The 25870-nt window shown below is 31.5% G+C and overlaps 1 protein-coding gene across 1 annotated transcript in view; it reads left to right on the plus strand.

The window, feature by feature from the left end:
- The first annotated feature begins 1083 nt into the window (after window positions 1-1083).
- LOC145324450 (uncharacterized) overlaps window positions 1084-25870 on the plus strand; it is a 33696-nt gene continuing 8909 nt past the window's right edge. Inside the window, exons 1-3 of the mRNA XM_080167036.1 lie at window positions 1084-1169; window positions 22183-22258; window positions 25521-25576. Coding sequence (XP_080023162.1) covers window positions 1131-1169; window positions 22183-22258; window positions 25521-25576 — 171 coding nt within the window. The 5' untranslated portion in view covers window positions 1084-1130. The remainder of the gene's footprint in view (window positions 1170-22182; window positions 22259-25520; window positions 25577-25870) is intronic.

Below are 25870 nucleotides of genomic sequence, written 5' to 3' on the forward strand. Positions count from 1 at the left end.
TTTATTACGAACCGTTGCCCAAAAAATTAGGTAAAAAGTTAGCTTGATTTCTCAAACTTGAGTCTAGCCCCAGCGGGATACTTTCTCTAAGAGGCTCTACTTAACTCAACTTTACCTTGTATAATAATATGTATAAAATTCAACTAGATTTTTCAAATTTTAATTTTTAGTAAAAAATCCTCGAACTAAAATTGAATTGATTAACTTTGCCCGTGGGGAACCGTAATTTGAAGGTGTCAATTGTCTAAAAATTATATTGGTTAACTTTTTATTAAATCTCAAGTCCAATTTAGATGACAAGTGTTCCTAATAATACAGAACAAGAATAGTTACTTTCATTAGTAGCGAATCAATGACAGGCTAATAACAATGTAAGCAGATACAAATAAATGGGTTATCATTTATAATGATGTTTTCAGTTTGGCATCGAAACTGATTAATTATCCGCAGGTTTAGAACCGATTCTCAGCCATACTGAAAAATCATGTATGTCATCGTAGTACAGACAATTTTCTACGCATATTAAAATAAAAATCATAAGATTAATAACAGTTTTGTTATCCCGGGCCTTCGGCTCTTTTGGTATAACAAAACTTGTTTTAATCATATAATCTATCGTTTTAATATCCGCAGAAAGATGTCTATCTATATTAAAATGCGATAAATAACTATTATATTTAGATTCAGAAAAGAGATTAATAGATTTTCTCGTATTCATTCGAATCCGGTGGATAGAAACCGGTTCTCATCCATACGGTGCCTTCGGCACCTCGGGGCTAAAAAAACTAGTTTTAATCTTATAATTGTGTATTCTATATCCGCGAAAAGCTGTTTATAATACGATGCGAGAAATAACTATTATGTAATTCATGTTTTAGTTTAATTTGATATTTTTTATCTGACATGTCAACAAACGAACAGTCCTCAGGAGAGTTGCTTCGCTTCAGAAAAAAAGTAAACTAAACAAGATCGAAAACGGACATAGAGATTTAACACAAAAGTATAATAGACTGACATACAATCAAACTTAAAGTAGCTCTCCTACTAATCCTCAAATTTTTATTTAATCTTTCCAAATATTTCAGAAAATACAATGAACATAATGACTATGGGTTGAAGAGAGTGTTACGATGTCAAAATTCAGCTATAATCTAGTCAACAATATTAAGGTTAGTACGCCAATAAATGTATAGAGTATAGATATAGATATATATAGTTCAGTTAACTACCTCGATCCAGTGTTGGGGACCCTTTTTCGCTGCTAGTAAACTGCTTTCTGCTCTTTTATAGCGACTTTGCTGTGTTTACATCATTAGCCGATATTCAAAGACCCAATTGAAAGTCGACACAGGGTCCACAGATGAGAACATACAGTTATTTAATCCCTTTAATGGATAGCTTTTTTTATGTGAATTTGGTTATTTTTTACTATTTCTAGTTACCTTACATCCTTTTTAGTGAAAATAAGCAAAATTGCCCCCGCGCTGTTTGCATATTAGTTAATGGAGTGTTTAGACTCCCAGAGGGTTTAACCCCCTCCTGCAGGAACTTATTGTATAGTAAGTTGGTTAGCCTACCACAAGATTTACAGTGGATGTTTTATTGAAATTATCATTTTGTTTTAACTTTGATATTTAGTTATATTTTGTAAACTAGTCGCTCTGCCCAAATCTGTAGACAAATCGATTCTGAGGTTATCGAGATCTTAATCTTAAGGGAGACTGCTATACGGTCAGACAGAGAGACATCGTTCTATTTTATATCCTTATACTAAAGTAACAGGATGTCTGTGTGTGTGTTTGTATGTTTGTACCGAAGGATTCCGCTAACCGATGAACCGATCGGGTTCACCTTAACAGGTTAGCTTCTTATTGGTCCCGGGAAGGTTTTAAACAATTTTGGGGAGGGTACCACTACCCTCCCAAGAGAAATCGCCCCTAGAAAAAAAATCCCCCCCCCCAAAAAAAAACATTTCCCCCAAAATTTTTTTTTACTTTTTCATTAAATCTAAAATGATATTGGGTTATCAAATTCGACTCTCCCCTGTTCAAGTGTCCCTAGAGGCCTCCAGGGGCGTAGGCGCTAGTCATAGATAAAGGTGTATTGCAATTTTCCTAGTTCACTGCCATATAAACTAACCCATTTACGGTTTTAATATTTTACTGTTTAAAACAAGTTAATTATATTGTTTTATTACTTTATTTATTTTTTCATGTCTGTCTTAGTCTGTGAGAAATGCAAAAATATTTTGCTAGAATAATTTATGTTTATTTTTGACAAGTATAGCAACATCCAAGCTAGGTAAAATAAATAAATTAACAATTAGTCTTCAAATATATATCTTTAAAATCGTAGCCTGATGTTTTATAACGGACTCTGCTAAATATAAATATGTATATTTAATATAACCTTTGAATTTTGCTTTCATATAGACATTGCTGTTAATTATAGCAGGCCTCAGTGAAATTGTAATATGACTATAAAGTTCAGCTGGATGTCTAAACCTGTTTCTAAGAGACAATCCGTCTTATAGGATGCTTAAATATGAGGCATATTCACGGTTGAGGCGCGACTGCTGAGCCCTGGTTTAAAGTACGTAAGATGCTAATTATAGAAAATCTTTGCTTTTCCAAAGCCACGTTATGTAGCTTTGTTGCTAAAAATTACGACAAACAAGAGTTAAAGGAAATATAATATGCATTGAAAAATAGTTTTTTGGTTAATTTTAAAAGTAAAAAAAATATTACTTATGGCAGACAAATAGGAATGTTATGGATTATTTTTGTTTACGCATCTGTGGACAATTGTCTATAAACCATAGTAGAATTTTACCCCCCAAAAAACCAATACAAATGTGGGTGGGTATGCTATAGGCGATGCCATAATAATGTCACAAAATCTATTATCTACACAAATTAAACATTTTACCTATCCTTATTTTTCTGAAAAAAATGTAAGTAAATTAGTGATTTTTGTCAAGTAAAACTAACTGTCACACGTCAAACCCTTAATGATGTTTGTGTGGCTAATAAATAATAGTTATTTATCGCATCGTATTATAGACAGCTCTCTGCGGATATTAAGATGAAATATTACAAGATTAAAACTAGTTTTGTTAACCCCGAGTCGAGGGGTCGAAGGCCCGGACTAACAAAATTGGTAGCAATTTTATGTGTCTTTATTTTAATATTCGTGGAGCTATCGGTAATACGATGCTATACATGAATTTTCTCTAGCCGTGCGTTACAGGGATAGTTTTTGGGTTTTAAAACTTTTTTTGTAACACCTCTTTAAAATCATAAAAATAGGTATGAAAATATTTGTTTTTAAAAAAGCAATGAAACGAAAGCTTTTTAATGATATTTGATCGCTTAGAATTTTAAAATGTAAGTCTAGTAAGTTTAAATTTCATATAAGAAGCAATTTTTCTCAGTAGTAAAACTATTCTACATGTTTCTCATCTAGTCATACTGTTTGGCTGACGGTTGGTTAATCACTATTTTTTAATAAGTGGTTTAAAAGCCAAAATGCAACAAAAAGTAGGTTTAGATTATTTTCCAGTATAAATTCAAAACCGATTAATATTCGCTCGATTCGAACCGGCATTTTATAGATTAAAGATTTTGATTTTGGAGCAATCTGTAAAAAATAAATCATAATACAATTTTAATATTATTTGTCTGTATGGAATTTTATTAAAGAAGTTGTAAGGGTAACCAAGGATGTCCAAAAGAGGGGGGGTAAAGGGGTGACTACCCCCCCCCGTTTAAAATTTACCCCTACCATCCATTTAAAGGGGGTATACCCCCCCCCTCAAATAAAAAATCCATAATAAAAGAAAATTTGGCGCGCTTTGCGCTTATTTTTACTCCTAAATATTTAATAGTATTTCATTATTAGGTAGATACCCTTGTACATTATTAAATTACCACCCCCACAATAAAAAAATTATCCCTGCCAACAGATTTCAGGGGGGGGGGGGTAATTACCCACCCAAGCAAATTTTACCCCCGAAGTAAATTTTTTTTTGGGGCGCCATTTTACCCCGTCCCAAAACAAAAACTACCCCCCCAAAATAAAAGCTTGGACGCCCCTGGCTGTAACTTTAGCGATATGTCTACTTGCTTTAAGGATTTTTATCATCCATTGTCTTATCCCTTAAGATCCCTAAATAATATAAACTCATTTTACAGCCATGTATACTTGTACCTAATACGATACTAGCAGAATTAAAATAACCAAACTTAAAAACTAGGGGAAAAGGAAAATGTTAGTAAATTATACTACAACTCTAAAATTATATTTATACAAATACGGGTGTTTTCAGTGCCTTGTTAAGCAACGAAACCTATAACCTTATTTAAATTTTTAAACAAAATGAAAATATAGAGGATTGTCTGTTTCTTGATTACTTTATGTTAGGTTAGGCTATCTTTGGGACTGAATGGCCCTTCAGGATTAGGAAACTGCAGGTTCAGGCTCTGCTGGGTTATGGTTCCACCCGTAGGGGTTAGGCATTGAATTCACTTTTTTTCAATTTATTTAAAAACAAGAGATTGATTGGTAGTGGTTTCAGGAACTTAGCGGGTTTACCAAAGAAAAAAAAGATATTAATAGTCATTTCTCGCATCGTATTATAAACGGCTTTCCGCGGATATAAAATGTACAATTATAAGATTAAAACCAGTTTTTTAGCCCCGAGATGCCGAAGGCACAAGCTAAAAAAACTGGTTTTAATCTTATGATTGTACATTTTTATATTCGTAGCAAACTGGTTATAATACGGTGCTAGACATAGTTTTTTCGTATGGATGAGAACCGGTTCCTATCCACCGGATTCGAATAAATACGAGAAAAAGGTTTTTACTGCTGCTCTACCAGGTTCAAGATATAAAAATTAGGATGCGGGGGGCGGGGGGGGGGGATGCCTTGCTACATAAAATGGTGGAACTTATTTCTGTGCCACTGTTTTACCTATTTTAATTTAATAACCATCCTATTGGTTTTAATCTTTATTTCCCAACTTAGTAAAATCATCAAATCATCAAATAACTAGTGTATAGTTAGCATTCTATATTAATTTAGCGAATGAGTTTTATTTACTTATCTATGTAACCATAAATCGTAGTTAAATATAAATAACCCTAATTTTAAGAGGTTACTATCTTGTTAAACATGCAGATTCTTATGTTAGATGGTGTGCGCTCACTATCCTACAAATTTTAGAGCAATCAATCTAATACAATAGCACGATTATCCCATTTTCTTTTATCTTAAAACCCCACAAATTTATTTCATTGTATTATCATTAAAGGGAAATAATAGAGGGGGTACGAGCTATATGTAACTCTACCTACGTAGTGGGTACCATGTGCCGACTTTCAATTGGGTCTTTGATTATCAGCCAAGTCGCTGCAAAAGGGCAAAAGCAATTTGCTAACAGATGAAAAATTTCCCCATCAAATAAGCCAGGCAGTTATCTGGGTTATACATTTATTGTATTTTTCCCTGTATTAGCCTATTAATAATCCAGCTTTATTTTGGTTGTCTTTGCATGTTAAAATATATGACCAATGATGTTATAGAGTGGCTCAGCTACAAAACATTCCCAAGTGTCGACCAATTTATTTTAAATTTAGGTCAATGTTTTGATATTACTGTAGTTTTGTTTTGTGTATTAACAAGGACAATTGTATCACTATTACGAAGCTGGATTTTTCTTCTCCAATATTGCTTCGAAACCGATGAATAGCCACAGGATTAGAACCTGTTCTCTGCCAAACTGAATAATCATGTATAGCATCTTACTACAGACAATTTTCCACGAATACTAAAATAAAAATCATGATATTTATACTAGAGTTGTAAGCCCGGGTCTGCGGCCCATCAGGGTAACAAAACTTGTTTTAATATCTACGGAAAGCTGTCTATAATACGATGCGATAAAAAAACTAATATTTCCTTTATTTATATTTAAACTTTAAGTTGTCTTTACTTTAGTTACCTGTGACCATTATATTGGCACCCAATTACAATGCATTTATCGACAATTTGGCATGTGGTGATGACATATTAATCTATTGTTACTAACCATATTAAAACTTTTAAAAAACATAATTACCTTGAATAAATTAACTTTAACTAAAGATATTAAAGCACAAAATTATGGAGTATTTTCGCTATAAAAAATCTTTGATTAAAACCAAACAATATAAAACAAATATACATTTAAATATGCATTTATAGACTTGAAAGTAAAAATTATGCAGGAAAACAAACACTAATAGAGCGATATTCTTTAGAACGGTCACCAGGGGGTTATTGTAGTTTAAATATCCATGTACTGTTTAGTATTAAACCGTTCTGGATTTTAAATTTCACTTCACTCTTACTACTTTTAAATCATCGAAAGCTTCGATAATGCCTAATCGTTTAAGGAATCGTCAAAAGATAAAGAGAGCACAAATCTATCATAAAAAATTGTGTCAATAAAAATACACACCCTCTTGTATTTACTGATGCGTTTCTAATCTATTTAGGATTTTTCCTTATCGTTATAGGAGTTATAATGCAAGGTTTTATTTTTGTATGATGTTTCACAACCTCAGCTTTTAATAAGGTTCATAACTTCATCAAAATAATTAGGATTCTGTCTTTCTAAAAAAATCTGTTAAAAACAACAAATAATAACTGGGAATGAAGGAATTAATTGAGACTGAAAGGGAATGTTCTAGTCCCGGGGCTAAACAGATATAAGCCAGGGTCTAAAGATGTGCAAAGCTTTAGTATCACATCAAACTTCTGTATTTTACTTTACTGCGTTTCTTTTATAAAAGGCCACATTACAGAACCAGGTCTTAAACAGATATGTTTGGATCAAAAGGATTTTAGTGGTGCCTTAAAATTGCTGTTATGATTTTACAGACTATTTTTTATAATTAGAATTTTTGTTTACAGGGTTAGAACAATGGGAAGTAAAATAATCTTCCTTCCATTACCTTTGCTTGATATTCTTACTTTAGACGTGTACTAGCGGCTATGCCCCTAAAGTCCTCTAAGAGCTCCTAAGATGGTGAGCTTCTTTTTGAACACTTCAAAGAGACTAACTATTAAGGGATTTAAAGGGAATTTTAAAAAGGAAATAGGTAATATTTTATCAATAAGAGGCAATTACAATTTTTTTGTGTAATGTTAATACATAGGATATGAAAAGTATTGCTTTGTATAGGGAGCTAACCGCATTAAATATTAAATATTTTGTAGACCCCCTGACCTAACCAAGTAGCTAGGCCTACCAAAGTTGTTGTAACTATATTTTGGTTTTTGATGAATTAGGCCATAGACTATTTCTTCATTTTTGTAGAACTTTTCAAGATACATCATTTGTTATTAATGCAAAAAGCGCAAAAACCGAACCGTTTTGCCGTTATTCACTGCCAAAGGCGGAATTTTGTACGTTTTTTGCCGTTCCCGAGGATTTAATGCGCATTTTAGGTAGGAAGACGTTGATTTTTCAAGATTACTCTGAAATACTTTTATTTAGGAAATTAAATTTTCTAAAATTCATATTAAGTCAAATTTTTTGTGCAGCTAACCGTTTTTCGTCGAGATGGATTTCAATTGTTAAAACAAGAAAATGAAGTGTATATAATATAAATAATTGCTATAACATAAGTAATAAAAGAAAAATAAACCATGTGCATTTGAAATTCCTTTTGACAAAAATCGGTTGGATATACAAAAATTTTTACTTTACATGAAATTTAGTAAAATAAAATGCCTAAATAAAAGTATTTCACAGTTATCTTGAAAAATCAAGGTCTTCCTACCTAAAATGCGCATTAAATCCTCGGGAACGGCAAAAAACGTAAAAAATTCCGCCTTTGGCAGTAAATAACGGCAAAACGGTTCGGTTTTTGCGCTTTTTGCATTAATAACAAATGATGTATCTTGAAAAGTTCTACAAAAATGAAGAAATAGTCTATGGCCTTAAAACGACTCCTTCCTCCCAAAAATGGGCAAAAACCATCATTTTTCAAAAACATGCACAGGGTGTCCCAAAAGTGGAAAAATTTGTAAAATAGGCAAATATTATTGTTATTAGTCAAAATCTGTATCTATATGACAGTTTTAAGTAACTTAAAAATAGAAAAAAATTTTTTTAAAAAACAAAAATTTATTTTCTCTTTTTTTGAAAATACAGGGTGTCCAAAAAATAGGAAAATATTGATCTGGTCAGAAAACACTATGACCAAACATACTAAGACACATATTAGAGTAATTTGAAAAAAATAGCCAATTTGGACCAATTTTTAGCTCTACAGACACAAAAATCACATTTACAGGGTGTTCCAAAATGAAATTTGACAACCTTATAGTCCCGGGTCCTATGAACCGTTATATACCACATATGCCCACAGATAAAACACAGGATTTAAGCCAAAAAAAATGATTTTTTTCGGACAGGTATTTTGGGTATTACGCTAGATATCCAAAATACACTTTTTGTTGGACACCCTGTAAAACTAGAGTTTTGGCCAAAATAGCATTATGTGCGCTTTTTACATGAATAAACAATCAATTTAGTGTATAAAATGTATAGGTTGGATGTAAGATTGATGAAAAAATTAATTTTTAAAATTGTGAAAAAATGGGTGTTTTTTAAATTTTTGTTACCTACCTTCATAGATAGCTAGATATCTAGACATCCAGGGACTCTGAAACTTTTTTTTGGCCATCCAGCATCCTTGAATCACCCAACGGACCAAAAAATAGAGTATTAACAAAATCGGAGAGGTAGTGCAGAAAAGTGGTACATTTGGCAAATAATGCACCAGTAGTAGACAAATAAATGTAAATCAATTTCCAAGTCAGAATTAGGCTATAAATTTTAATATGCCAAATAAATCCACAAAATAAATTAGATTATATATCAATGACTTCACCCTTTATACGCGCGGTGAGTCATAATTTCCGCTTAAAAACCAGTTTGTTGTAACAATAAAAATTATATTACAATGACTAAAGGCAAATTAAAACATGCTTTTGGCACCTACTGCTACTATGTCTGATACAAGACACTTATAGTGAGAGCAGAGTTGGTTCTCTGATGGATGTCACTTAATTTATTACCTATAGTGGGCGTTAGATCATTGCATCCCATTACAAGCGAATGATGCTCTGGATTCTCTAGATGATGACTTGAAATCAATGGATAACCCCGCCCTAATAAAGTAATTAACTAAGGAGGTAAAGCAACATTTGGACAATCTGTTATTAGAGCGAAAGTGATAAAACAGTACCTATATACACAAAGAAATTAAATCAATACACAGATACACATTCCTATTTGGGTGCTTTGATACCCCCCACTCTTTGACATTCAAATATTTATAGCTTAATCTATGTCGACTTTTTGACATCGATCAAACGTGTCTTATAATTATTATCAAATGACTTTATTCTAATGTCATTTTCAATTTTGATAACCGCTGAACATACCAATATGATTCTCCTTTACAATAAATATTCTTATAGGTCCCTGGAATGTTAATTATTTTTTTAGGGGAGGATACCTGTCTTCAACCCTCCTATGAAAAATCGCCCCCAGATTTATATTTCAATTTTCCCTCTTCCTTCCCCAATGTGCCCCTAGAGGCCTCTAGAGGCTTAGCCGCTTGTATAATGATACAATAACTGTAATTCGGCCATGGATCAAATACCACTATAGTTATTGGAATGTAATAGACGTAAGGTAAACAGAGCACGAAAAAACATTTCTAAATTATATATAAGCTATGATAAAAAAAAGGGATACGTTTAAATTTTGATGGGAAATTCTCTAATTTAGAACGTAACCATCTTGGGATACTTTTCTAATTGATTTGTTTCAGATAAAATATTTGGAGCTATGGATAGGTAAATTGATAATAGGTATTTCTTGCATCGTATTATAAACGGCTTTCCGTGGAACCTCGGCACCTCGGGGCTAAAAAAACTGGTTTTAATCTTATGATTGTACATTTCTATATTCGTAGAAAGCTGGATATAATACGATGCTAGACATAGTTTTTTTCGTATAGATGAGAACCGGTTCCTATCCACCGGATTCGAATGAATACGAGAAGAAAAAAAATACTGCTGTCGACCGAGCCTTAAATTTAAATCCGTTTAAATTTAACTCTTTTCGGGACTTTCATTAGATTTTGATAAGTTGGTTCATTAAGTTGAGTGTCTAAGCGTTTTAACCAATACTTTTAAACTACAGAAAGGATAATTGTGTGTATTATCATTGGGGATGTACATTGATTGTCTTATCCTTTTAGATCCTTGGTTTAATAGATAAAAATAATTTCTTATAAATTCTTTATTCTTATCTCTTTACCCCGATATTAAGAAATTTTTTGTCTGTTTTTTTTTATGAGATAATTATTGGGTTCTGTCGACTTTAATCTATTTTATCCAAAATTACTTTATTTCAGTTTTTGAATGATTTCATATTATTTTCTTTGTTATGTTCTGAGATATTGATTTTTAATGATATATTAATTTTTTGATGAAATTTTAATCATTTAGGGCAAGGCTTAAATAAAGCTATAGGTGAGAGGTTAGTAGCTAAATTTTACACTTGCTTTTACCCTAATAGAGGTGCCGCCACATGTACCATGCAGTTATGTAAAACGTTCATATCTTCCATATTAATTGGTGAATTAAAAAAAAAGAACTTAAAATAAAGATATTAATCCACAGAACTTAAAAAAAGGTTTTTATTGTAAAGTAAATGAAGGCAAACCCCTTTATTTTGTTTCAATTCAAGCCAATAAAGATCACCTAACCATTTATTTATAGCTAGATTAATGTTTTTATGAATTTTTGTGACAATCCTACAAATTCTAAGAAGAAATTGTTCCCATTGAAAAATAAGTTTTTATTGTTATTGAGAATCAATTATTTTTTCTTCCAGATTCATGCAGAGAGCAAGGGTGAGGTAATTTGAGTATTGCCTGTTTTAGCCAATAAATCTGTTTTTTTTTTTAATGTGACATGAAAAATAAATGCTATGCCCCTTAAGACCCCTAAGAAAGGAGGAAGAGGGGGGGGGGGGGTTATGTTGCACCACCTTTGTAAGTTGTAAAAGGGAAATTTTTTTGGCAGTAGGATTTTTTGCTAGTTGTAATATCTATTGGTGAAGGGGCGGTTTCCCCCCCCCCAAAAAAAACAAAAATACAAAACTTCTTTGGACTAACTTTAAGCTTCCTTTAATAATGAATATCGTGTTACTTTGTCCACTTTTTTCAAGTATTCTTACAAATATAAAAAAATATGTCTCTACTACTTTATCTCTTTAATTCAATTGATCTATTGCACATGGCCCTATTGTAGTCTAAACAAGAACAATTTTGTACATAAGCATCGCATCATTAGCTCTTTATAAAAGATCAGAGCTGGATCTTTAAATCATTTTAGTGGTGAGCCAGATCGGGGTGAGCCAATTTTCTACCAATTAGAGCACAGCATTTTATGAAATGCCGCGCTGTGATTGGCTGGAATTCGGCTCACTCCGATCTGGCTCACCACTAAAATGATTTAAAGATCCAGCTCAGTAAAACTTTATACATCAATAATTATAAAAGTCTTGTAATAAACTTGTATCTTGTGTTGCAATATACAAGAAAGAAATTTTAGAGCTACGTAGGTTTATACGGACGTTCTTAGTCTTGAATAGTTGCACTACTTGTAAGGTTTATTATGGTTACAAGACAATACATATGAAAAACTCGGATAATTACAGAATTTATATGTAGAGCAGCTACGCTAATACTATTTTGAATAGTTATTTTGTCGTTTTGGTATGTCAAAATAGAATTAAATGTGTTATAATATAATATGACTAGCGGCTACGCCCCTAGAGGCCTCTTGGGCCAAGACGAGGGAACAATGACACACAGACAGACAAATACACATCCTGTTACTTTATTATAAGGATAATAATATTTGATATGTAATGATTATTATTATTACTTTTGATCAGGTTAGGCTAAGGTATATTGGTTACTGGATAAAATAGGAAAAAAGCATAATCAAAGAGCCAAGAGAGAGGGGGGGGAGGAAACAATGACACACAGACAGACAAATACACATCCTGTTACTTTATTATAAGGATAATAATATTTGATATGTAATGATTATTATTATTACTTTATATCAGGTTAGGCTAAGGTATATTGGTTACTGGATAAAATAGGAAAAAATCATAATCAAATTTAAAAATATCCATTTTTTACCCGTATTGTTAAAATTTACTTCATTTCATTTTGTCTAAACTGTTGTTATGAATAAAATAATCCTTGTTTGTTTGGTCATGCAGTACTTCCTAAAAGAAAATATTTATTGCCTAATTAAAATCATATTTGCTCTGGTTTTCAAAAACCATTTGAAAAATTCAGGATGATATGGATAAGTAAAAGATATATAGAATCAATTTCACAGAATAAATTATTTTCTTTAAAAACTAATTTTCTTCGTAAGAGGTTACCCCCCCCCCCCCCCACTTCATCAAATAATCCAAAACCTACCATGTACTAATACAAAAGTTCCCAGACGACAGGCAGACATCTTGTTACTTATTATGACTTATTGTTAGCCCCGAGGTTCCAAAGGCACGGGCGAACACAATTGGTATTGATATTTTTATTTTAATATTAGTAGAATACTGCAAATAACACGATACGGTACATGATATTTCAGTATGGCTTAGAACCTGTTATAATCCGGCGTATATTAATCGGTTTAAAATCCATACTGGAAAAATTTACCCATCTCTTATTCTTGCAGAAACCACTGGTATCCCAGATTTATGACCGTAATAGCACTAATTAGAACTTTTATTATGATAAATTTTCATTACCTTACTAATTACGGTTACAGGGAATGTTTTTAGAAAAAAAACTAAACAATAGATTTTTTTGCTTTTATTAGAACACTACTTTTTTATGATAATACAGAAGCAATAACCATTTATTCAATAAGTATAATTGAAATAATAATTGTAATGCCATTAGAATAACGTCATGTCGATGATTTGTCAGCAATAATCACTTTGGTTTATTGATTTTGGGCATTTTTTTCATTAAGTCAAGTATGACAAGTATGACATTTTTGTTGATTTGATTTACGGAAGCTGCCGTTTTACTGCAGAACTCTTCAAATCCTAATTTAACCTGTCTTTAATTTTTTAGAATAATTATCCATGTCTTTACTGGGATATTTAATTATTACTTCCTACTTCTGGTCATCTATTGTTAAAATTCAATGTTTTCTAATTCTATCCATTAATAAAGGGAAAAGTATAGAAAAAGAAAAAATTAAGTCAACCCTATTTTATGGTCAAGGTTTACTTGTAAGTGACAAGGAACAACAACGAATTATTTTTCTGTCAGTTAGGCTTTGTCAGAGGCTTTATATGAAGAAATTGCCTCTTTTTTACTGGTACATGTCATGGTGTCTCACACATTTTTACCCTAAACTCTGGGAATGTGCTAATAATCACTTCAATAAAAAGCTTCCCTATAAAATGTAACATTATAGGTCTTGTAGGTGTTAAGGACTTTTGCATAAGATATAATAACATGAAAATGCTTTGAACAACCTGTAACCAGCGACGTAAACGCTTTTATTTTAATGGGGATAAATTATGGTTTTTAAAGGTATGAGGTGAATAAATACCCCTTTACTCCCACTCTTGGACGTATATATCTACATATATTCAAATGTTTTTTTTAACTGCAAAAAAAGTATAATATGCAAAAGTGTGGTAATGTCCTTTTGACTCTGTTTCTTTTTCTCTGTTAAAAATGACTTGTTCATTGAAATGCAATCTCAGACAATAGAGAACATGTGATTTAATTAGTTAAAGTCCAGAAAGTTTACAAATACCCCAGCTACTATTTGACTTACTTTGTCCTAAATATCGAAGTAACAACAAACTAAAAACACTTTTTCGATATTCAAAGCATAAAAGATCTTTTTACCTTCATTTAACCTAATTTGGTGACTGAAAAACTTTGAATTATCCTAGGAGGGAGGGATATTAGACAGTAAACCATAGTGGTACCAAAATGTTTACAGCAATAATCTTGTTTTACTTATGCTCAAAAAACTTGGTACTTTGATTGGTTGGTTCCAAACTATTAGTGTCCAAACTTTTTAACCACTTATTCTCTAAAGAAATAGTAATTCTGCTTATAATCATTGAGGAATTATATCAATTTATCATACATCGTCTTTTTCTTTAAAATTCCTTGAATTATTAGAAATGTTTGTCTGTGGGCAACCCAATAGATATATTATTACTTGGGTCTTCTTTTTCATGTTCTCCAATAAAGTGAAACTAGCAGCGGGCTAAAACAACGATTCCCCCCTTTACCCCATACCCTACCCTCCTACTGGATGAACGAACATGTTAGCAACCTAAATTAACGACAGTTTTTCCCCTGTCATAATATCCACGCATATTCTACATCCACTGGGTACTAAATCTTTCATAGAAAAAGAAAATTAACCATTCTCGTCATTGCCGCGCAACTTTGATTGAAATGTTGCTTGCTGTGCAAATGAGACCACAAAAATAAGGAAAATAAAAGTTTAACTTTAATTCTCCCACATTACGAGCAGTGAAAGAGACAGGGATATATATTTTGTTACTTGTTACTTAAAGATGTTTTATTGAGAATAGTTATTTCTCGCATCGTATTATAAACAGCTTTCCGCGGATGTAGAATGTACAATTATAAGATTAAAATAATATTTTTTAGCCCCGAGGTGCCGAAGGCACGAGCTAAAAAACTGGTTTTAATCTTATGATTATGCATCTTTACATTCGTAGAAAGCTGGATATAATACGATGCTAGACATAGTTTTTTTCGTATGGATGAGAACCGGTTCTTATCCACCGGATTCGTATGAATACGAGAAAAACTGTTTCCAAATTTTCACCCAAAATAATGGTTCATTAACAATTTTTCAAGAGATAAGATACTATGACATTAATTGATGTACACGTACAGCCCTACCATTTATGATAAACAAAATTACTAATTCTGTAAAATTATTGGTAGAAAAGTTTCGACACTGCAGTTTTGTGCAACTAAATCAAGATTTAAAACTTATTATTTTTGAACAAAAAATTACATTTTCTGTATTATTCATTCCAATTCTTGATTAAGAAAGGATTGCTCCATCTAGTTTGACTCATCATATATTAGTACATCTAGTCATTTTACATCAGGGAATAAGAGATACACAGATAATTAGTTTGACTCATCATATAATAGGATTTAAGAGATATATTAGCATTTAACATAAAGTTAAAAAACTATATCATTATTAGAAAAATGTTTTTCTTTTAAAATTGAACTATCCCTTTACTTTTTGAAGGAAACTTTTACTTTTTCTGTGAATAATGTGTGCATTTCTGTGAAGTATTTCGTAGTCCTACCCAGAACCATGGATGGGAGATCAGTAATCAGGGATCTTAGGGGATAAGTCGATAGCGGAAAATTAATGTACATTCCCAATAGTTATACACACAAAATTTTGCCTTTTGTAGATTAAAATTAGCGGTTGTAACGTTTGAACACTCAACTAAATGAAACAACCAATCAAAATTCAATAAAAGTCTCCAAAGTTGTCGAACTGACGAATAAGGGACTGGTGTAAAAAACAACCCAATGTCTCCTTTCTCCCTGAATTATAATCTATATGGATATATTTGACTTTTTTTTTGTAAACCAATCCTAATTTTTTTCATCTTACCTGCCTTCTTTATAATACAGCTTAAAACCTGCTCTGGCTAAATAACAGACTCTGGGGTCTTTAATACTGTTTGAAAATAAAGCAACCAAATTTGTTCACATACTTTCCATAATTTGAAAAAAGTCACTGAATATAAAACCGTGTTCCTAGATTTACCTAAGACAGTCATATACCATTTTGCAAGAATTTTTCTTCACATCTTGCATGCAACATGTTTAGGTCTTTACTCCAAAATTAATCTAGATGATAAAAAAAAACGATTTTTAAACATTTTGATTTTAAACGGTGTGTGATAATAAGAAATTATCAAGTTTAAACCTTGCTCAAGATAATTGGATAAAATAATGCATTCTAACAACAAAAGAGATTATAGGATTGAATAAAAAAAATCAAATATTGTAGTATAATTATGAATTTATAAGTTTTTTTTTATAAAATTCAGTGAAATTTAATTATTTTTACATCTATTTTTAGGTTTACTATTAGACGTGATCCATACTTAGTTTTTCTAAATTTTATCTAATCAATAATGAAAATACCTTTCTTGATATTAACAGAAATACTAGAGGCTAGGCAATTGTAGCCGTTTTTACCTTCGGTCATTAAGTAAACAATCCGCGGCTGCAAAAGACGCCAAAAACTGAGCATCGGGAGATCTCTAATTCTAATCGAATTATATCATACATAAAATGTAAAGATTGTAAATAAACCTAAGGAATTCATTAATGTTAATTAAACTGAAATCAAGACAGGGTTTTAACATTAGCGTCATTTCTTGCTGGTTGTGCAATCACTTCCCATAAAAACTTCAAGTAGCTTCAAGTAGTAAAGCACTAAAAATGCGAATAGACAAATTGAATAGTCAATTATATATAGCCCATATTTAGTAAGAATAAAATAAGAAACTGAAAGAGAATATATATTTCAAATAGAAGAAGACCCAGAAACAGGTGTACATAAAATGTAATGTATTTTGTAGCATGGCCGACACGCCGACAGATAAAATAAGTTGTGTACTTATTGCTCTTTAGTAAAAGTTAAATTTACCAAAAAAATAACGGATGGACGAACAAATCGAAGTTGCTTCGCTACTAATTATCAATAACATAAGTTAGAGTAAGGGTCAATAAAGAGATTTAAGCATAGGGGAAGGGGCAAATGTTGTGCTTTAGTAATAATTAGCGAAAAATAATGGAATTTATTAATGAAAAAAAAGATTATGAGTGAAAGTGATGGCTAACCCTTTTCTTGTTCACACTAATTAAGTTGAGCTAAATAAATAAACTTTCATTTTCTTGCAACCTTTAATTTTCTACATTTAGAAATATTTTTAGGAGCGAAGTTAGTCTATAATCCACTGTAGTCTTTCCGTAAGTCAGTCAGTCCATCAGTCCATTATGCTACGTTACGTTATGGGAAAATGTGATTTTCTCGGCTGCTATTAAAGGTAGACAACTGAAATTTTTTTATGTTACATGCAAATCTAATCTGTACTTTGTTTTGTCCGTATGTCTGTCGGGCATGCTTTAAAAGGTGTAAACGTTATTATTTTGAGGTTTCGTGATTTTCTTGTTTTTCCATATTCTATTTTTATTATGAAAACTGAACATCTGCTGTATAACTCACTTTGTCTGTTTGTCCATTCCATGATTTTTTGTGCTTAGCTATTTATGGATGTTAGCATCCTTGTCAAAGAGTTATTGAAAAGTCCACGTTATCAGTGTGCATTCAAATCTCAACTAATCACAACTATAGATGTTAAAATTTCTAAGCGCTCAACTTATTAACTATGTATAGTTAGAACTTCAAGACAAAGGCATTTTGTTCCTTAAAAAAACTACTTTATCATAAAGGTAGTAAAGTATATAAATCTTAATTCTTAATTCTCAAAAATCTGCAAATCAAAGTTAAAACCCCAAATGTATAATGTATGAATATTGATCACTATTAATTGATCAAATAAACATCAATCCAATTCTGGGTTCTACAGATATTTTATCTGCTACATCACAGTAGAAATTCTGCCCTTGTTAGCTTAATATCATACTGTGATTATGAACTTTATAACTCTTCTATATTATGAACGGAAATCGTGATTCCTAAAAAGCCAACGTCAGAAACCATAATACAAAGGAGATATTTGAAAGTATTTAAAATTCAGATTTAATTTTAGAGTGTAAAAAGCTGTTTTTATGATATTAATGTCAATAGTAAATGATAGTTATTAACGGCATCATATTACAGATAGTTTTCAGCGAATAGTTTAATTTCAAATTAAAAGAAACATTTTATGTTTTATTAGCACAGAGGGGACTAAGTCTTGCTTTTATCTTATTTTTTTTTGTAAAAATTATCTATATAACGACAATACATGATTTTTAAGTATGGATCAGAAACGGTTCTATTCTATCGAAAAGTAATCGTAGTCGAAGCATTACTGGGATATTGATTTATCGCATCGTATTATTATTTATTATTAGGGAAAAATTGTCTATAGCACGATACGATACATGATTTTTCTTAATGGTTCTAGGACTATTTCTAATCCAGCGTCAATTACTCAGATACTGGAAACAACTTTACAAACCAACTTTGGAGCCCTCTAAACAGACTTCCTCCTATGTAGTTTTGAATATTATTAGTAATACTAGACCAGATTAATAGGGCGTTACAACCTAACTCTAAATGCTAAAAAAGAAGGTTAATGTAAACAAGAATGACAACATTTATAAGTAGCATAGCTCAATCTTATGATATAAAGTAGCAAGTTTTTTTTTTGTTTGAAGCTAAAGATCTCGAAAAATCATGGTCCAAAATAGTTGTGCTTTTCAGAAAGCTTTTTGGAATGTCAGATTGGGGCTGAAAAATAACTTAAAACCATATCAAGATCAAAATCTGAAAATAAACAGCCTAATACCATCATAGGAACTATATGAAGCTTATCTAAACTAGAGAACCAGTCGACAACCAGTTATTGAGATCTTAAGCTTCAGACAAAAAAACGAATACCTTTCATAATTTAAGATGACTAAAGATAAAATTGTTAAAGTTTATCTATCCGATGTAAATTGATTATGTCAAAACCAAAACTTAATTATCAACTTTTACCTTTCAAAAATGGTGGCCCATCCATTCCCTAGAGAAACTAATACTTACAAAATCATAATTATTGCAGAGATCTTAATGGATAAGACATTTGACGATATTTATACATATATACAACCCCAATAATGATAAACAAAATTATCGAAAGTATTTGAGACATTCAAGTGTTCAAGTAAATATACATTCTGGATGCTTAGCATAGAAAATCTTTTTAAAAGTTAGCTCTATATCTTGAATAATAGCAGAGAAAATAATAAGTTTTTATTGATTCAGATTGAACCGCGTTCTATTCTTTGACATTAATACAATTAAAAGTAATAATAAAAAAGCTGATTATACATAGTAGAATAAACATTTTAACAATTTACAAATTTAGCGGAAATGGTAAGACACCTTCACAACTTATCTGCTTTTGAAGTATAAATCATTTATATGAAAATAGAAAATTATATTTATCTATATTTTATATGCTATTATGTAAGGCTATCATATAGACATACATATAATTTGCCTGTCTCATCTAATTATCTATCTATCAAGTAGCTTGCAGTAGGGGGTGTAGAGGGGTGTCAACAAACCCCCATAGAATTTTAATTGGGAAAGACTTCCCGTTTTTCACCCCTACTTCAACCTGGTAAATCGCCGTGAACGCCACTGCATCTATCTATCTATCTCTGTCCACCTATCTATCTATTTATCTCTATCCATCTATCTATCTCTATCCATCTATCTATCTATCTCTATCCATCTATCTATCTATCTCTATTCATCTATCTATCTATCTCTATCCATCTATCTATCTATCTCTATCCATCTATCTAGCTATCTCTTGGGACACCAATTACGAGAAGGAAATTGTGAACCATGACAATATTCCAGAATAGAACATAACAATAACAATTGTTTGGTAGGGTGCCTCGAATAAATAAAACTATTGGGATGTCAATTTGATTGTGTCCTTTTTAATAGATTATATAGGGAGCCTTATAGTGTAAAAAAATAGGACTTAACTCTTTTTGTCCATTGGTATATTAATTAAAATACAACAATAAAACTTACAGGTTGTTCATTTGCTTTTTCATTAAGTTTAATAGATCATAGGTAGCCTCATAATTTTAAAATAATAGGATGTAACTTTTCTATTCTTTGGTATTTAAAAGCATTGTTTAGTAGAGCTTCTCGAATTATTTAATTTCTTTCCAAACATTAAACTATCTTTCTCGCTAACAAAAAAATTTCTGATGCACCCTGTGAAACTTTATAAAGCAAACCTACCTAAATATAATAAATGTCCTTGTTATAAGAAATAGAAGTATCCTACTGTTTTTATTAACAAGACAAGAAACATGGTCAATTTTACTGAAAATTATTTTTGAAATACGTCTATAACCCAAAATGATAAATCCTTATGCTAAAGTAACAGGATGTTTGTCTGTTTGTCTGTGTATCTGTGTGTCTGTACTAAAGGATCTCGCTAACCGCTGAACCGATCGGGTTCTCCTTAACAGGGTAGATTCTCATAGGTCCCAGGAAGGTTTTTGTAGGTAAGATGGAGAGTTGTGACTTCATGATTTTTTAAGTTTAGTAATTATACGTCGGCAAGAGTTGATTTTATTAGGATATCTGGTCTGTGTCGGTCGTGGTGTCTGGTCAAAGTCGGTTGGGTAGCACCAAAATTAGAAAAAATTCTAACTAAATCTTACTTTCTACATTATGACTTTTGTGTATTAGGTAGAAACCTAAATTTTTTTTGGCGAATACTTAGATATCAATGACCTTCTGAGAAAAGTGGTGTTATGACCGTTTGACCGCTCCCTGACCGACTTTATGACCGATTTTTGGCCGGCTTTTACTACAGACATATATCATGATTATCGTGGCTTCTATTACAGCTAGAGACCTATAATTTTTTTTGGTAAATAATTGAGCAACAATAAACATATAAAAATATTAATTGGTGCCGCCAACCGCCGTTTTACCGCCGTAACCGCCGAAAATGGCGGTTCCCGTTATTTGCCGTTTTTCGGCGATGATCAGAAAAAGAAATTTTTTTGTTATGAAAAATAAAAGTTCGTCCTAAAATTTGGTCATCCTAGCTGCAAAATTGGCCGCTCTACAGCTGTTTTAAAATTTAGCGGCTGGCCGCTAAAAAGCGGCTAAGGAGCGGTCTGACCGCTATGACTAGAAAAAGTAATTTTCTCTAAAAATACATATGAACCACCAGAAAAATATAGAAAAAGTTACTCCCCCCCCCCCAGCCCTCCATGAAAGAATGAATGTATCTGTCTAGTTTATTGGCCGATTTCAAAACATTATTCTGTTCTAAATTGAATCAACATATAAAACTGCACTGTTGAATTCTGTTAATTTCAAAACAAGAATCATTTCTAACACTAAAGTAAAATGATCTTAATTTGTTTTCTTGGTCTTGCAGTACTACTTATGAACATAATTATTCTTGTTTTTTAATGTTCAAAACTTGTCTCTGTCTAAGAAAAAGACAGCGTATGTTATATTTCATTTAAATAATTGTGTCTTTTATTTATCACTCAAACAATTGCTATTATGAGGATTGAAAAATACAAATAAAGAGAATAGATGCATTAGACTGTTTATTACACTAGTCCCAAAAGTTTTATAATAACGTTTCTCCCTCGTATTCATTCGAATCCAATGGATAGGAACCGGTTCTCATCCATACGAAAAAACTATGTCTAGCATCGTATTATATCCAGCCTTCTACGAATATAGAAATGTACAATCATAAGATTAAAACCAGTTTTTTAGCCCGTGCCTTCGGCACCTCGGGGCTAAAAAACTAGTTTTAATCTTATAATTGTACATTCTATATCCGCGGAAGGCGGTTTACAATACGATGAAAGAAATAACTATTCCTTATTCGTTGGCTTAACAACGTTTCAACCACTATTTGTAATATACAGAAGGGGTAATTTGGTGTATCATCATTTGGGATATACATCAATTTTTCGGCTATTGTCTTATCCCTGGAATATATGTCAGTTGATACACATAACACATAGCAAGAACGAAAACAATCATAGAAGCGTAGAAGATTTTTTTTATAATTTATATGATTTAACAGCAATATTTAAAAAGAGAAAGAAAAGGAGATATATATGTAGATACTTTTTGTTTAATGCTACATATTCGACACAAATCATTGAGACAGTAGCCTTCAAAATTAAAGTGTTTGAATGTAAAAATCTTCTAAAATATTTTATAAAAATCTATGATTTTTTTCAGGTGTCTGGGACTGTTGGAACATTTACAAGCAACTCAGATAACGTTCAATCAATCAATTTATCCAGTCAAGATTCAGGTAATGGTTTACATTTTTATTAGCGAAGCTACTCTATAATTCGAAATGTCCGTCCGTCTGTCCGTCTGTCCGTCTGAGACAAAGTGGGGGAAACGTGATTTTCTCGGCCCCTATAAAAGATAGACAGCTGAAATATTTGGTGAAGATTCTCATAACATATGCCCATCTAATCTATACATTGTTTTCTCCATCCGTCTGTTATTTGGGGTGCTGGATCGATTCCTAAATTTTCATGTTTTCCTGATTTTCTCAACTCCTTTTTAAGATAATGGGCTGAAATTTTCAGGGAATGCTTAAATTTACATTTTACATATTTTCCTAAAGTTTTATAACGATTTTTCTATTAATAGGGGTGCTAGATCGATTCCTAGATTTTTAGGTTTTCTATTGTTTTCTTGATTCCTATTCAGGATTTGCGGCTGAAATTATTAGGGATTTAATATGCTCATATTCTACATTTTTTTTATCAAGTTTCATTAAGATTTGTCTTTAAATTGCGGTGCTAGATCGATTCCTAGATTTTTTAATTTTCATGATTTTTAAGGTTGCGTGATTTTAAAGGTTTTCTGATCTCCTTATTTTATCAACATTAATGTTAATTGTATGACACTGCTTTATAGTATTTTTTCCTGATATATAATCATAATTTTTGTTGTCATCCTTGTTTTAAAACAGATTGACGGGACACAATTTACAAGTCAAAGGACGCAATTGTTTTACTTTTGTTTAAGTTGGTTAAATAGAGGGGGGGGGGGGGGGCGTTATCCAACCCCCCTGACAATTAAATACTAACCTTCTTGTTGTCTGTATTACAATCCTTTATTTTCATGAAATTTTAGCTGTTTAAGAGATGTCACTTGACATAAAACATAAAAATATTTAGCTTTTTCAATGCAACTACCATTCAATCTCACCCCCCTCCCTGATTTGATGATTTACTTATAAATGAACATCTGTGAAGATTGCAATCTCAAAATAAAAGGGAATGAGGAAGACAAATAAATGGACCAACTTAAGGTGGCTGAAAAATAATTCTTTTCTTTAAAAACAAAACTTGAATAACTATTACAATTATTTGTTCCAACTACTAGTACTTTATATCAAATTAAAAGCTATGTCTTCAGAAATTTATTATTTTTTTTACCTTTTTTGAATGATTAATTGATTGATGATAGCGGGGACATTAATTTAAACATTTATTTTCTAATTTATTTGGTTATCTAAGACGCATGTTGATGAAAAGGCATAGCTGAGTTTTATTCAAAATTCACTTAGGGCAAACATCTTTTATAAAAAAGATTTAAAGATTAATCAATCCTTACAAGTTCAAATGTAAGAAAATGATATTTATGATTGTTACTGGCGGCTGCGTTCCTAGCATCTTAGGAGTAAGGAAAGTAGGAAAATAGCCTAAAACCATAGTTAGGTATAAAATTAAATAGCCTTAAAATATTTCATATGTATTTCATCTTCCCAATTGTAAAGTATATACATATTTCTGATGAATACAATCAAAATATTTAAATGCAAAAAATGGGTCATTGTTCATTTTTAAAACAGGCACAATCATGCCTATAAGTAGCGCAGCTAAAAAAAACTAAAGCTATCATTAACAATTAGTTTTTAAATCAGATAGATTATTCTTTTAAATGGCACTTGTATTGTTAAACCAGTAGAAATCATTTTGTTTGGCCAAGGCATTCCCTATACTCTTACTAATTATATCACAAGTCTAACATAATAGACTCGAACCCAACAGGAAACCGATACGTTTTTAATACGCTAATGACGCGGGTTATCATACTTACTTGTGTATAATGTATATAGGAAAATGTAAAACTTATGAATTGCAAATTCCTAGGCTTGCAAAAAACATGTTTTAGAATTTTTTCCAATAAACGTAGGCAAGTTATTATAAACTCTCAGACGAACTGGAATATCGGCTTTTTATAGAGTAGCTTTGCTACAAGCAACCAGAAGTTATATGGTCAATGATTGAGCTTTGAGAGAGAGAGAGAGAGTGCTTTGTTTTTATTCTTTGTAAACCAAGATTACCAATGCAATTGCTTTCACGGATTTAGGCATAGGTCAATGGAACATAAACTAATCTTCCCTCCATTTCTTAAAAATTAGGGTTTTGCAGCAGCAATATCAGTTGATATCCGCTAGATTAGAACCGATTCTCAGCTATACAAAAAAATCATGCATAGAATCGTATTACAGATAATTTTCCACGAATATTAAAATAAAAATCATGAAATAAAAACCAGTTTTGTTATCTCGGGCCTTCGTCGCCAAGGGGCTAACAAATCTTAATTTTTATTTTATTTTGCTATCTGTGGAAAGCTGCCCATTATACGATGCGATAAATAACTATACTCCTTTCCCTTCCTGAAAATCTTCAGAATAGGTTATGAACAACACACACAAATAATAGTATGTACATTTTGTTTTGTCAACACGTAAATGAAATATATTGTAGCCAATACACCGGTTAGCCTGAAATATAAGTAAATAAGTGACATATAATAAGAGTCGCAAGTTCTAATCCTTGTATAAATGTAATAGGATCTGTGTTTGTCTGTACCAAAGGATCTCTCTAACCGCTGAAACGGTAAGGTTTTCCTTTACAATATATCTTTTCATAGGTCCTGGTAAAGTTTATAACTATTTTGAAGGATGGTGCCACCACATCCAAAGAGAAATTGCCCCCAGAAAAAAATTACAAAATATTTTAAAGTGCCTCTAGAAACCGCCACTTTTCGATAACAAAAGTAAATATGTTTGAACCATAAGTTGTACTATTGTTCATCAAATAGATTAGATTTTAATTCAAACAATGACAATTATATTCCTAAATAGCTCAGTAATCATAAAGTATTCAAGACAATTTATTTTAAAAGCTTTTCAAAATATCATTATGTACACATTTAAACTGTCTTTAAACTATTTTTTAGTGTTTGTCCTTCTGTATGTCTGTCTGTTAATTTTCTCTATATCTTAGTCTGCAATTTAATGAATAGATTTTTAAATCAAATTGGACTTTTCGGTCATTATATTGAAAATGACAAAAGAAAGGGTAAAGAAATAGGTTAAACCCATCTAAAGGATTAAATTTATTATATTTATTGTAGTTTATTTAAAATAGCTTATTTATAATCGAGATTCTGTTAAAGTCAGATCAAACGGAGAAACATAAAATCCCTACTACTTTTTATACTTGTATTTTATGAACTAAATAAGAATGCAATTAATATTTCAGGAGAGAGAAATACAGAAACAGTAGAAAACAAGGAAGTTCTAAATGTTGAAAATCAGGTAAACTTTTTAGAATAGCTCCGTCCTACTTTCTATTGTAAATAAAATACAAATATCAACATTGATAATATGACTTTTCATCAGGTCAAATTTCATAAAATGGACATTAGAGTAAAACAATCAAGGGGGAAGGGGTTAAATAACTAGACGAAGTAAGTCCCCTGCAAACAGATTTCAGGGGGGGTAATTCCCCCCCCCAGCAAATTTTACCCCAGGGGTAAAAATTTTGGGGGGGTTAAAAAAAATTTGCGGAGCGCTTTGCGCGCCGATTTATTTCTAATATTTCTGTAATAT

This window comes from Acartia tonsa, chromosome 7 (assembly GCF_053477335.1).
Source record: "Acartia tonsa isolate MP-2025a chromosome 7, ASM5347733v1, whole genome shotgun sequence".
NCBI lineage: Eukaryota > Metazoa > Arthropoda > Copepoda > Calanoida > Acartiidae > Acartia > Acartia tonsa.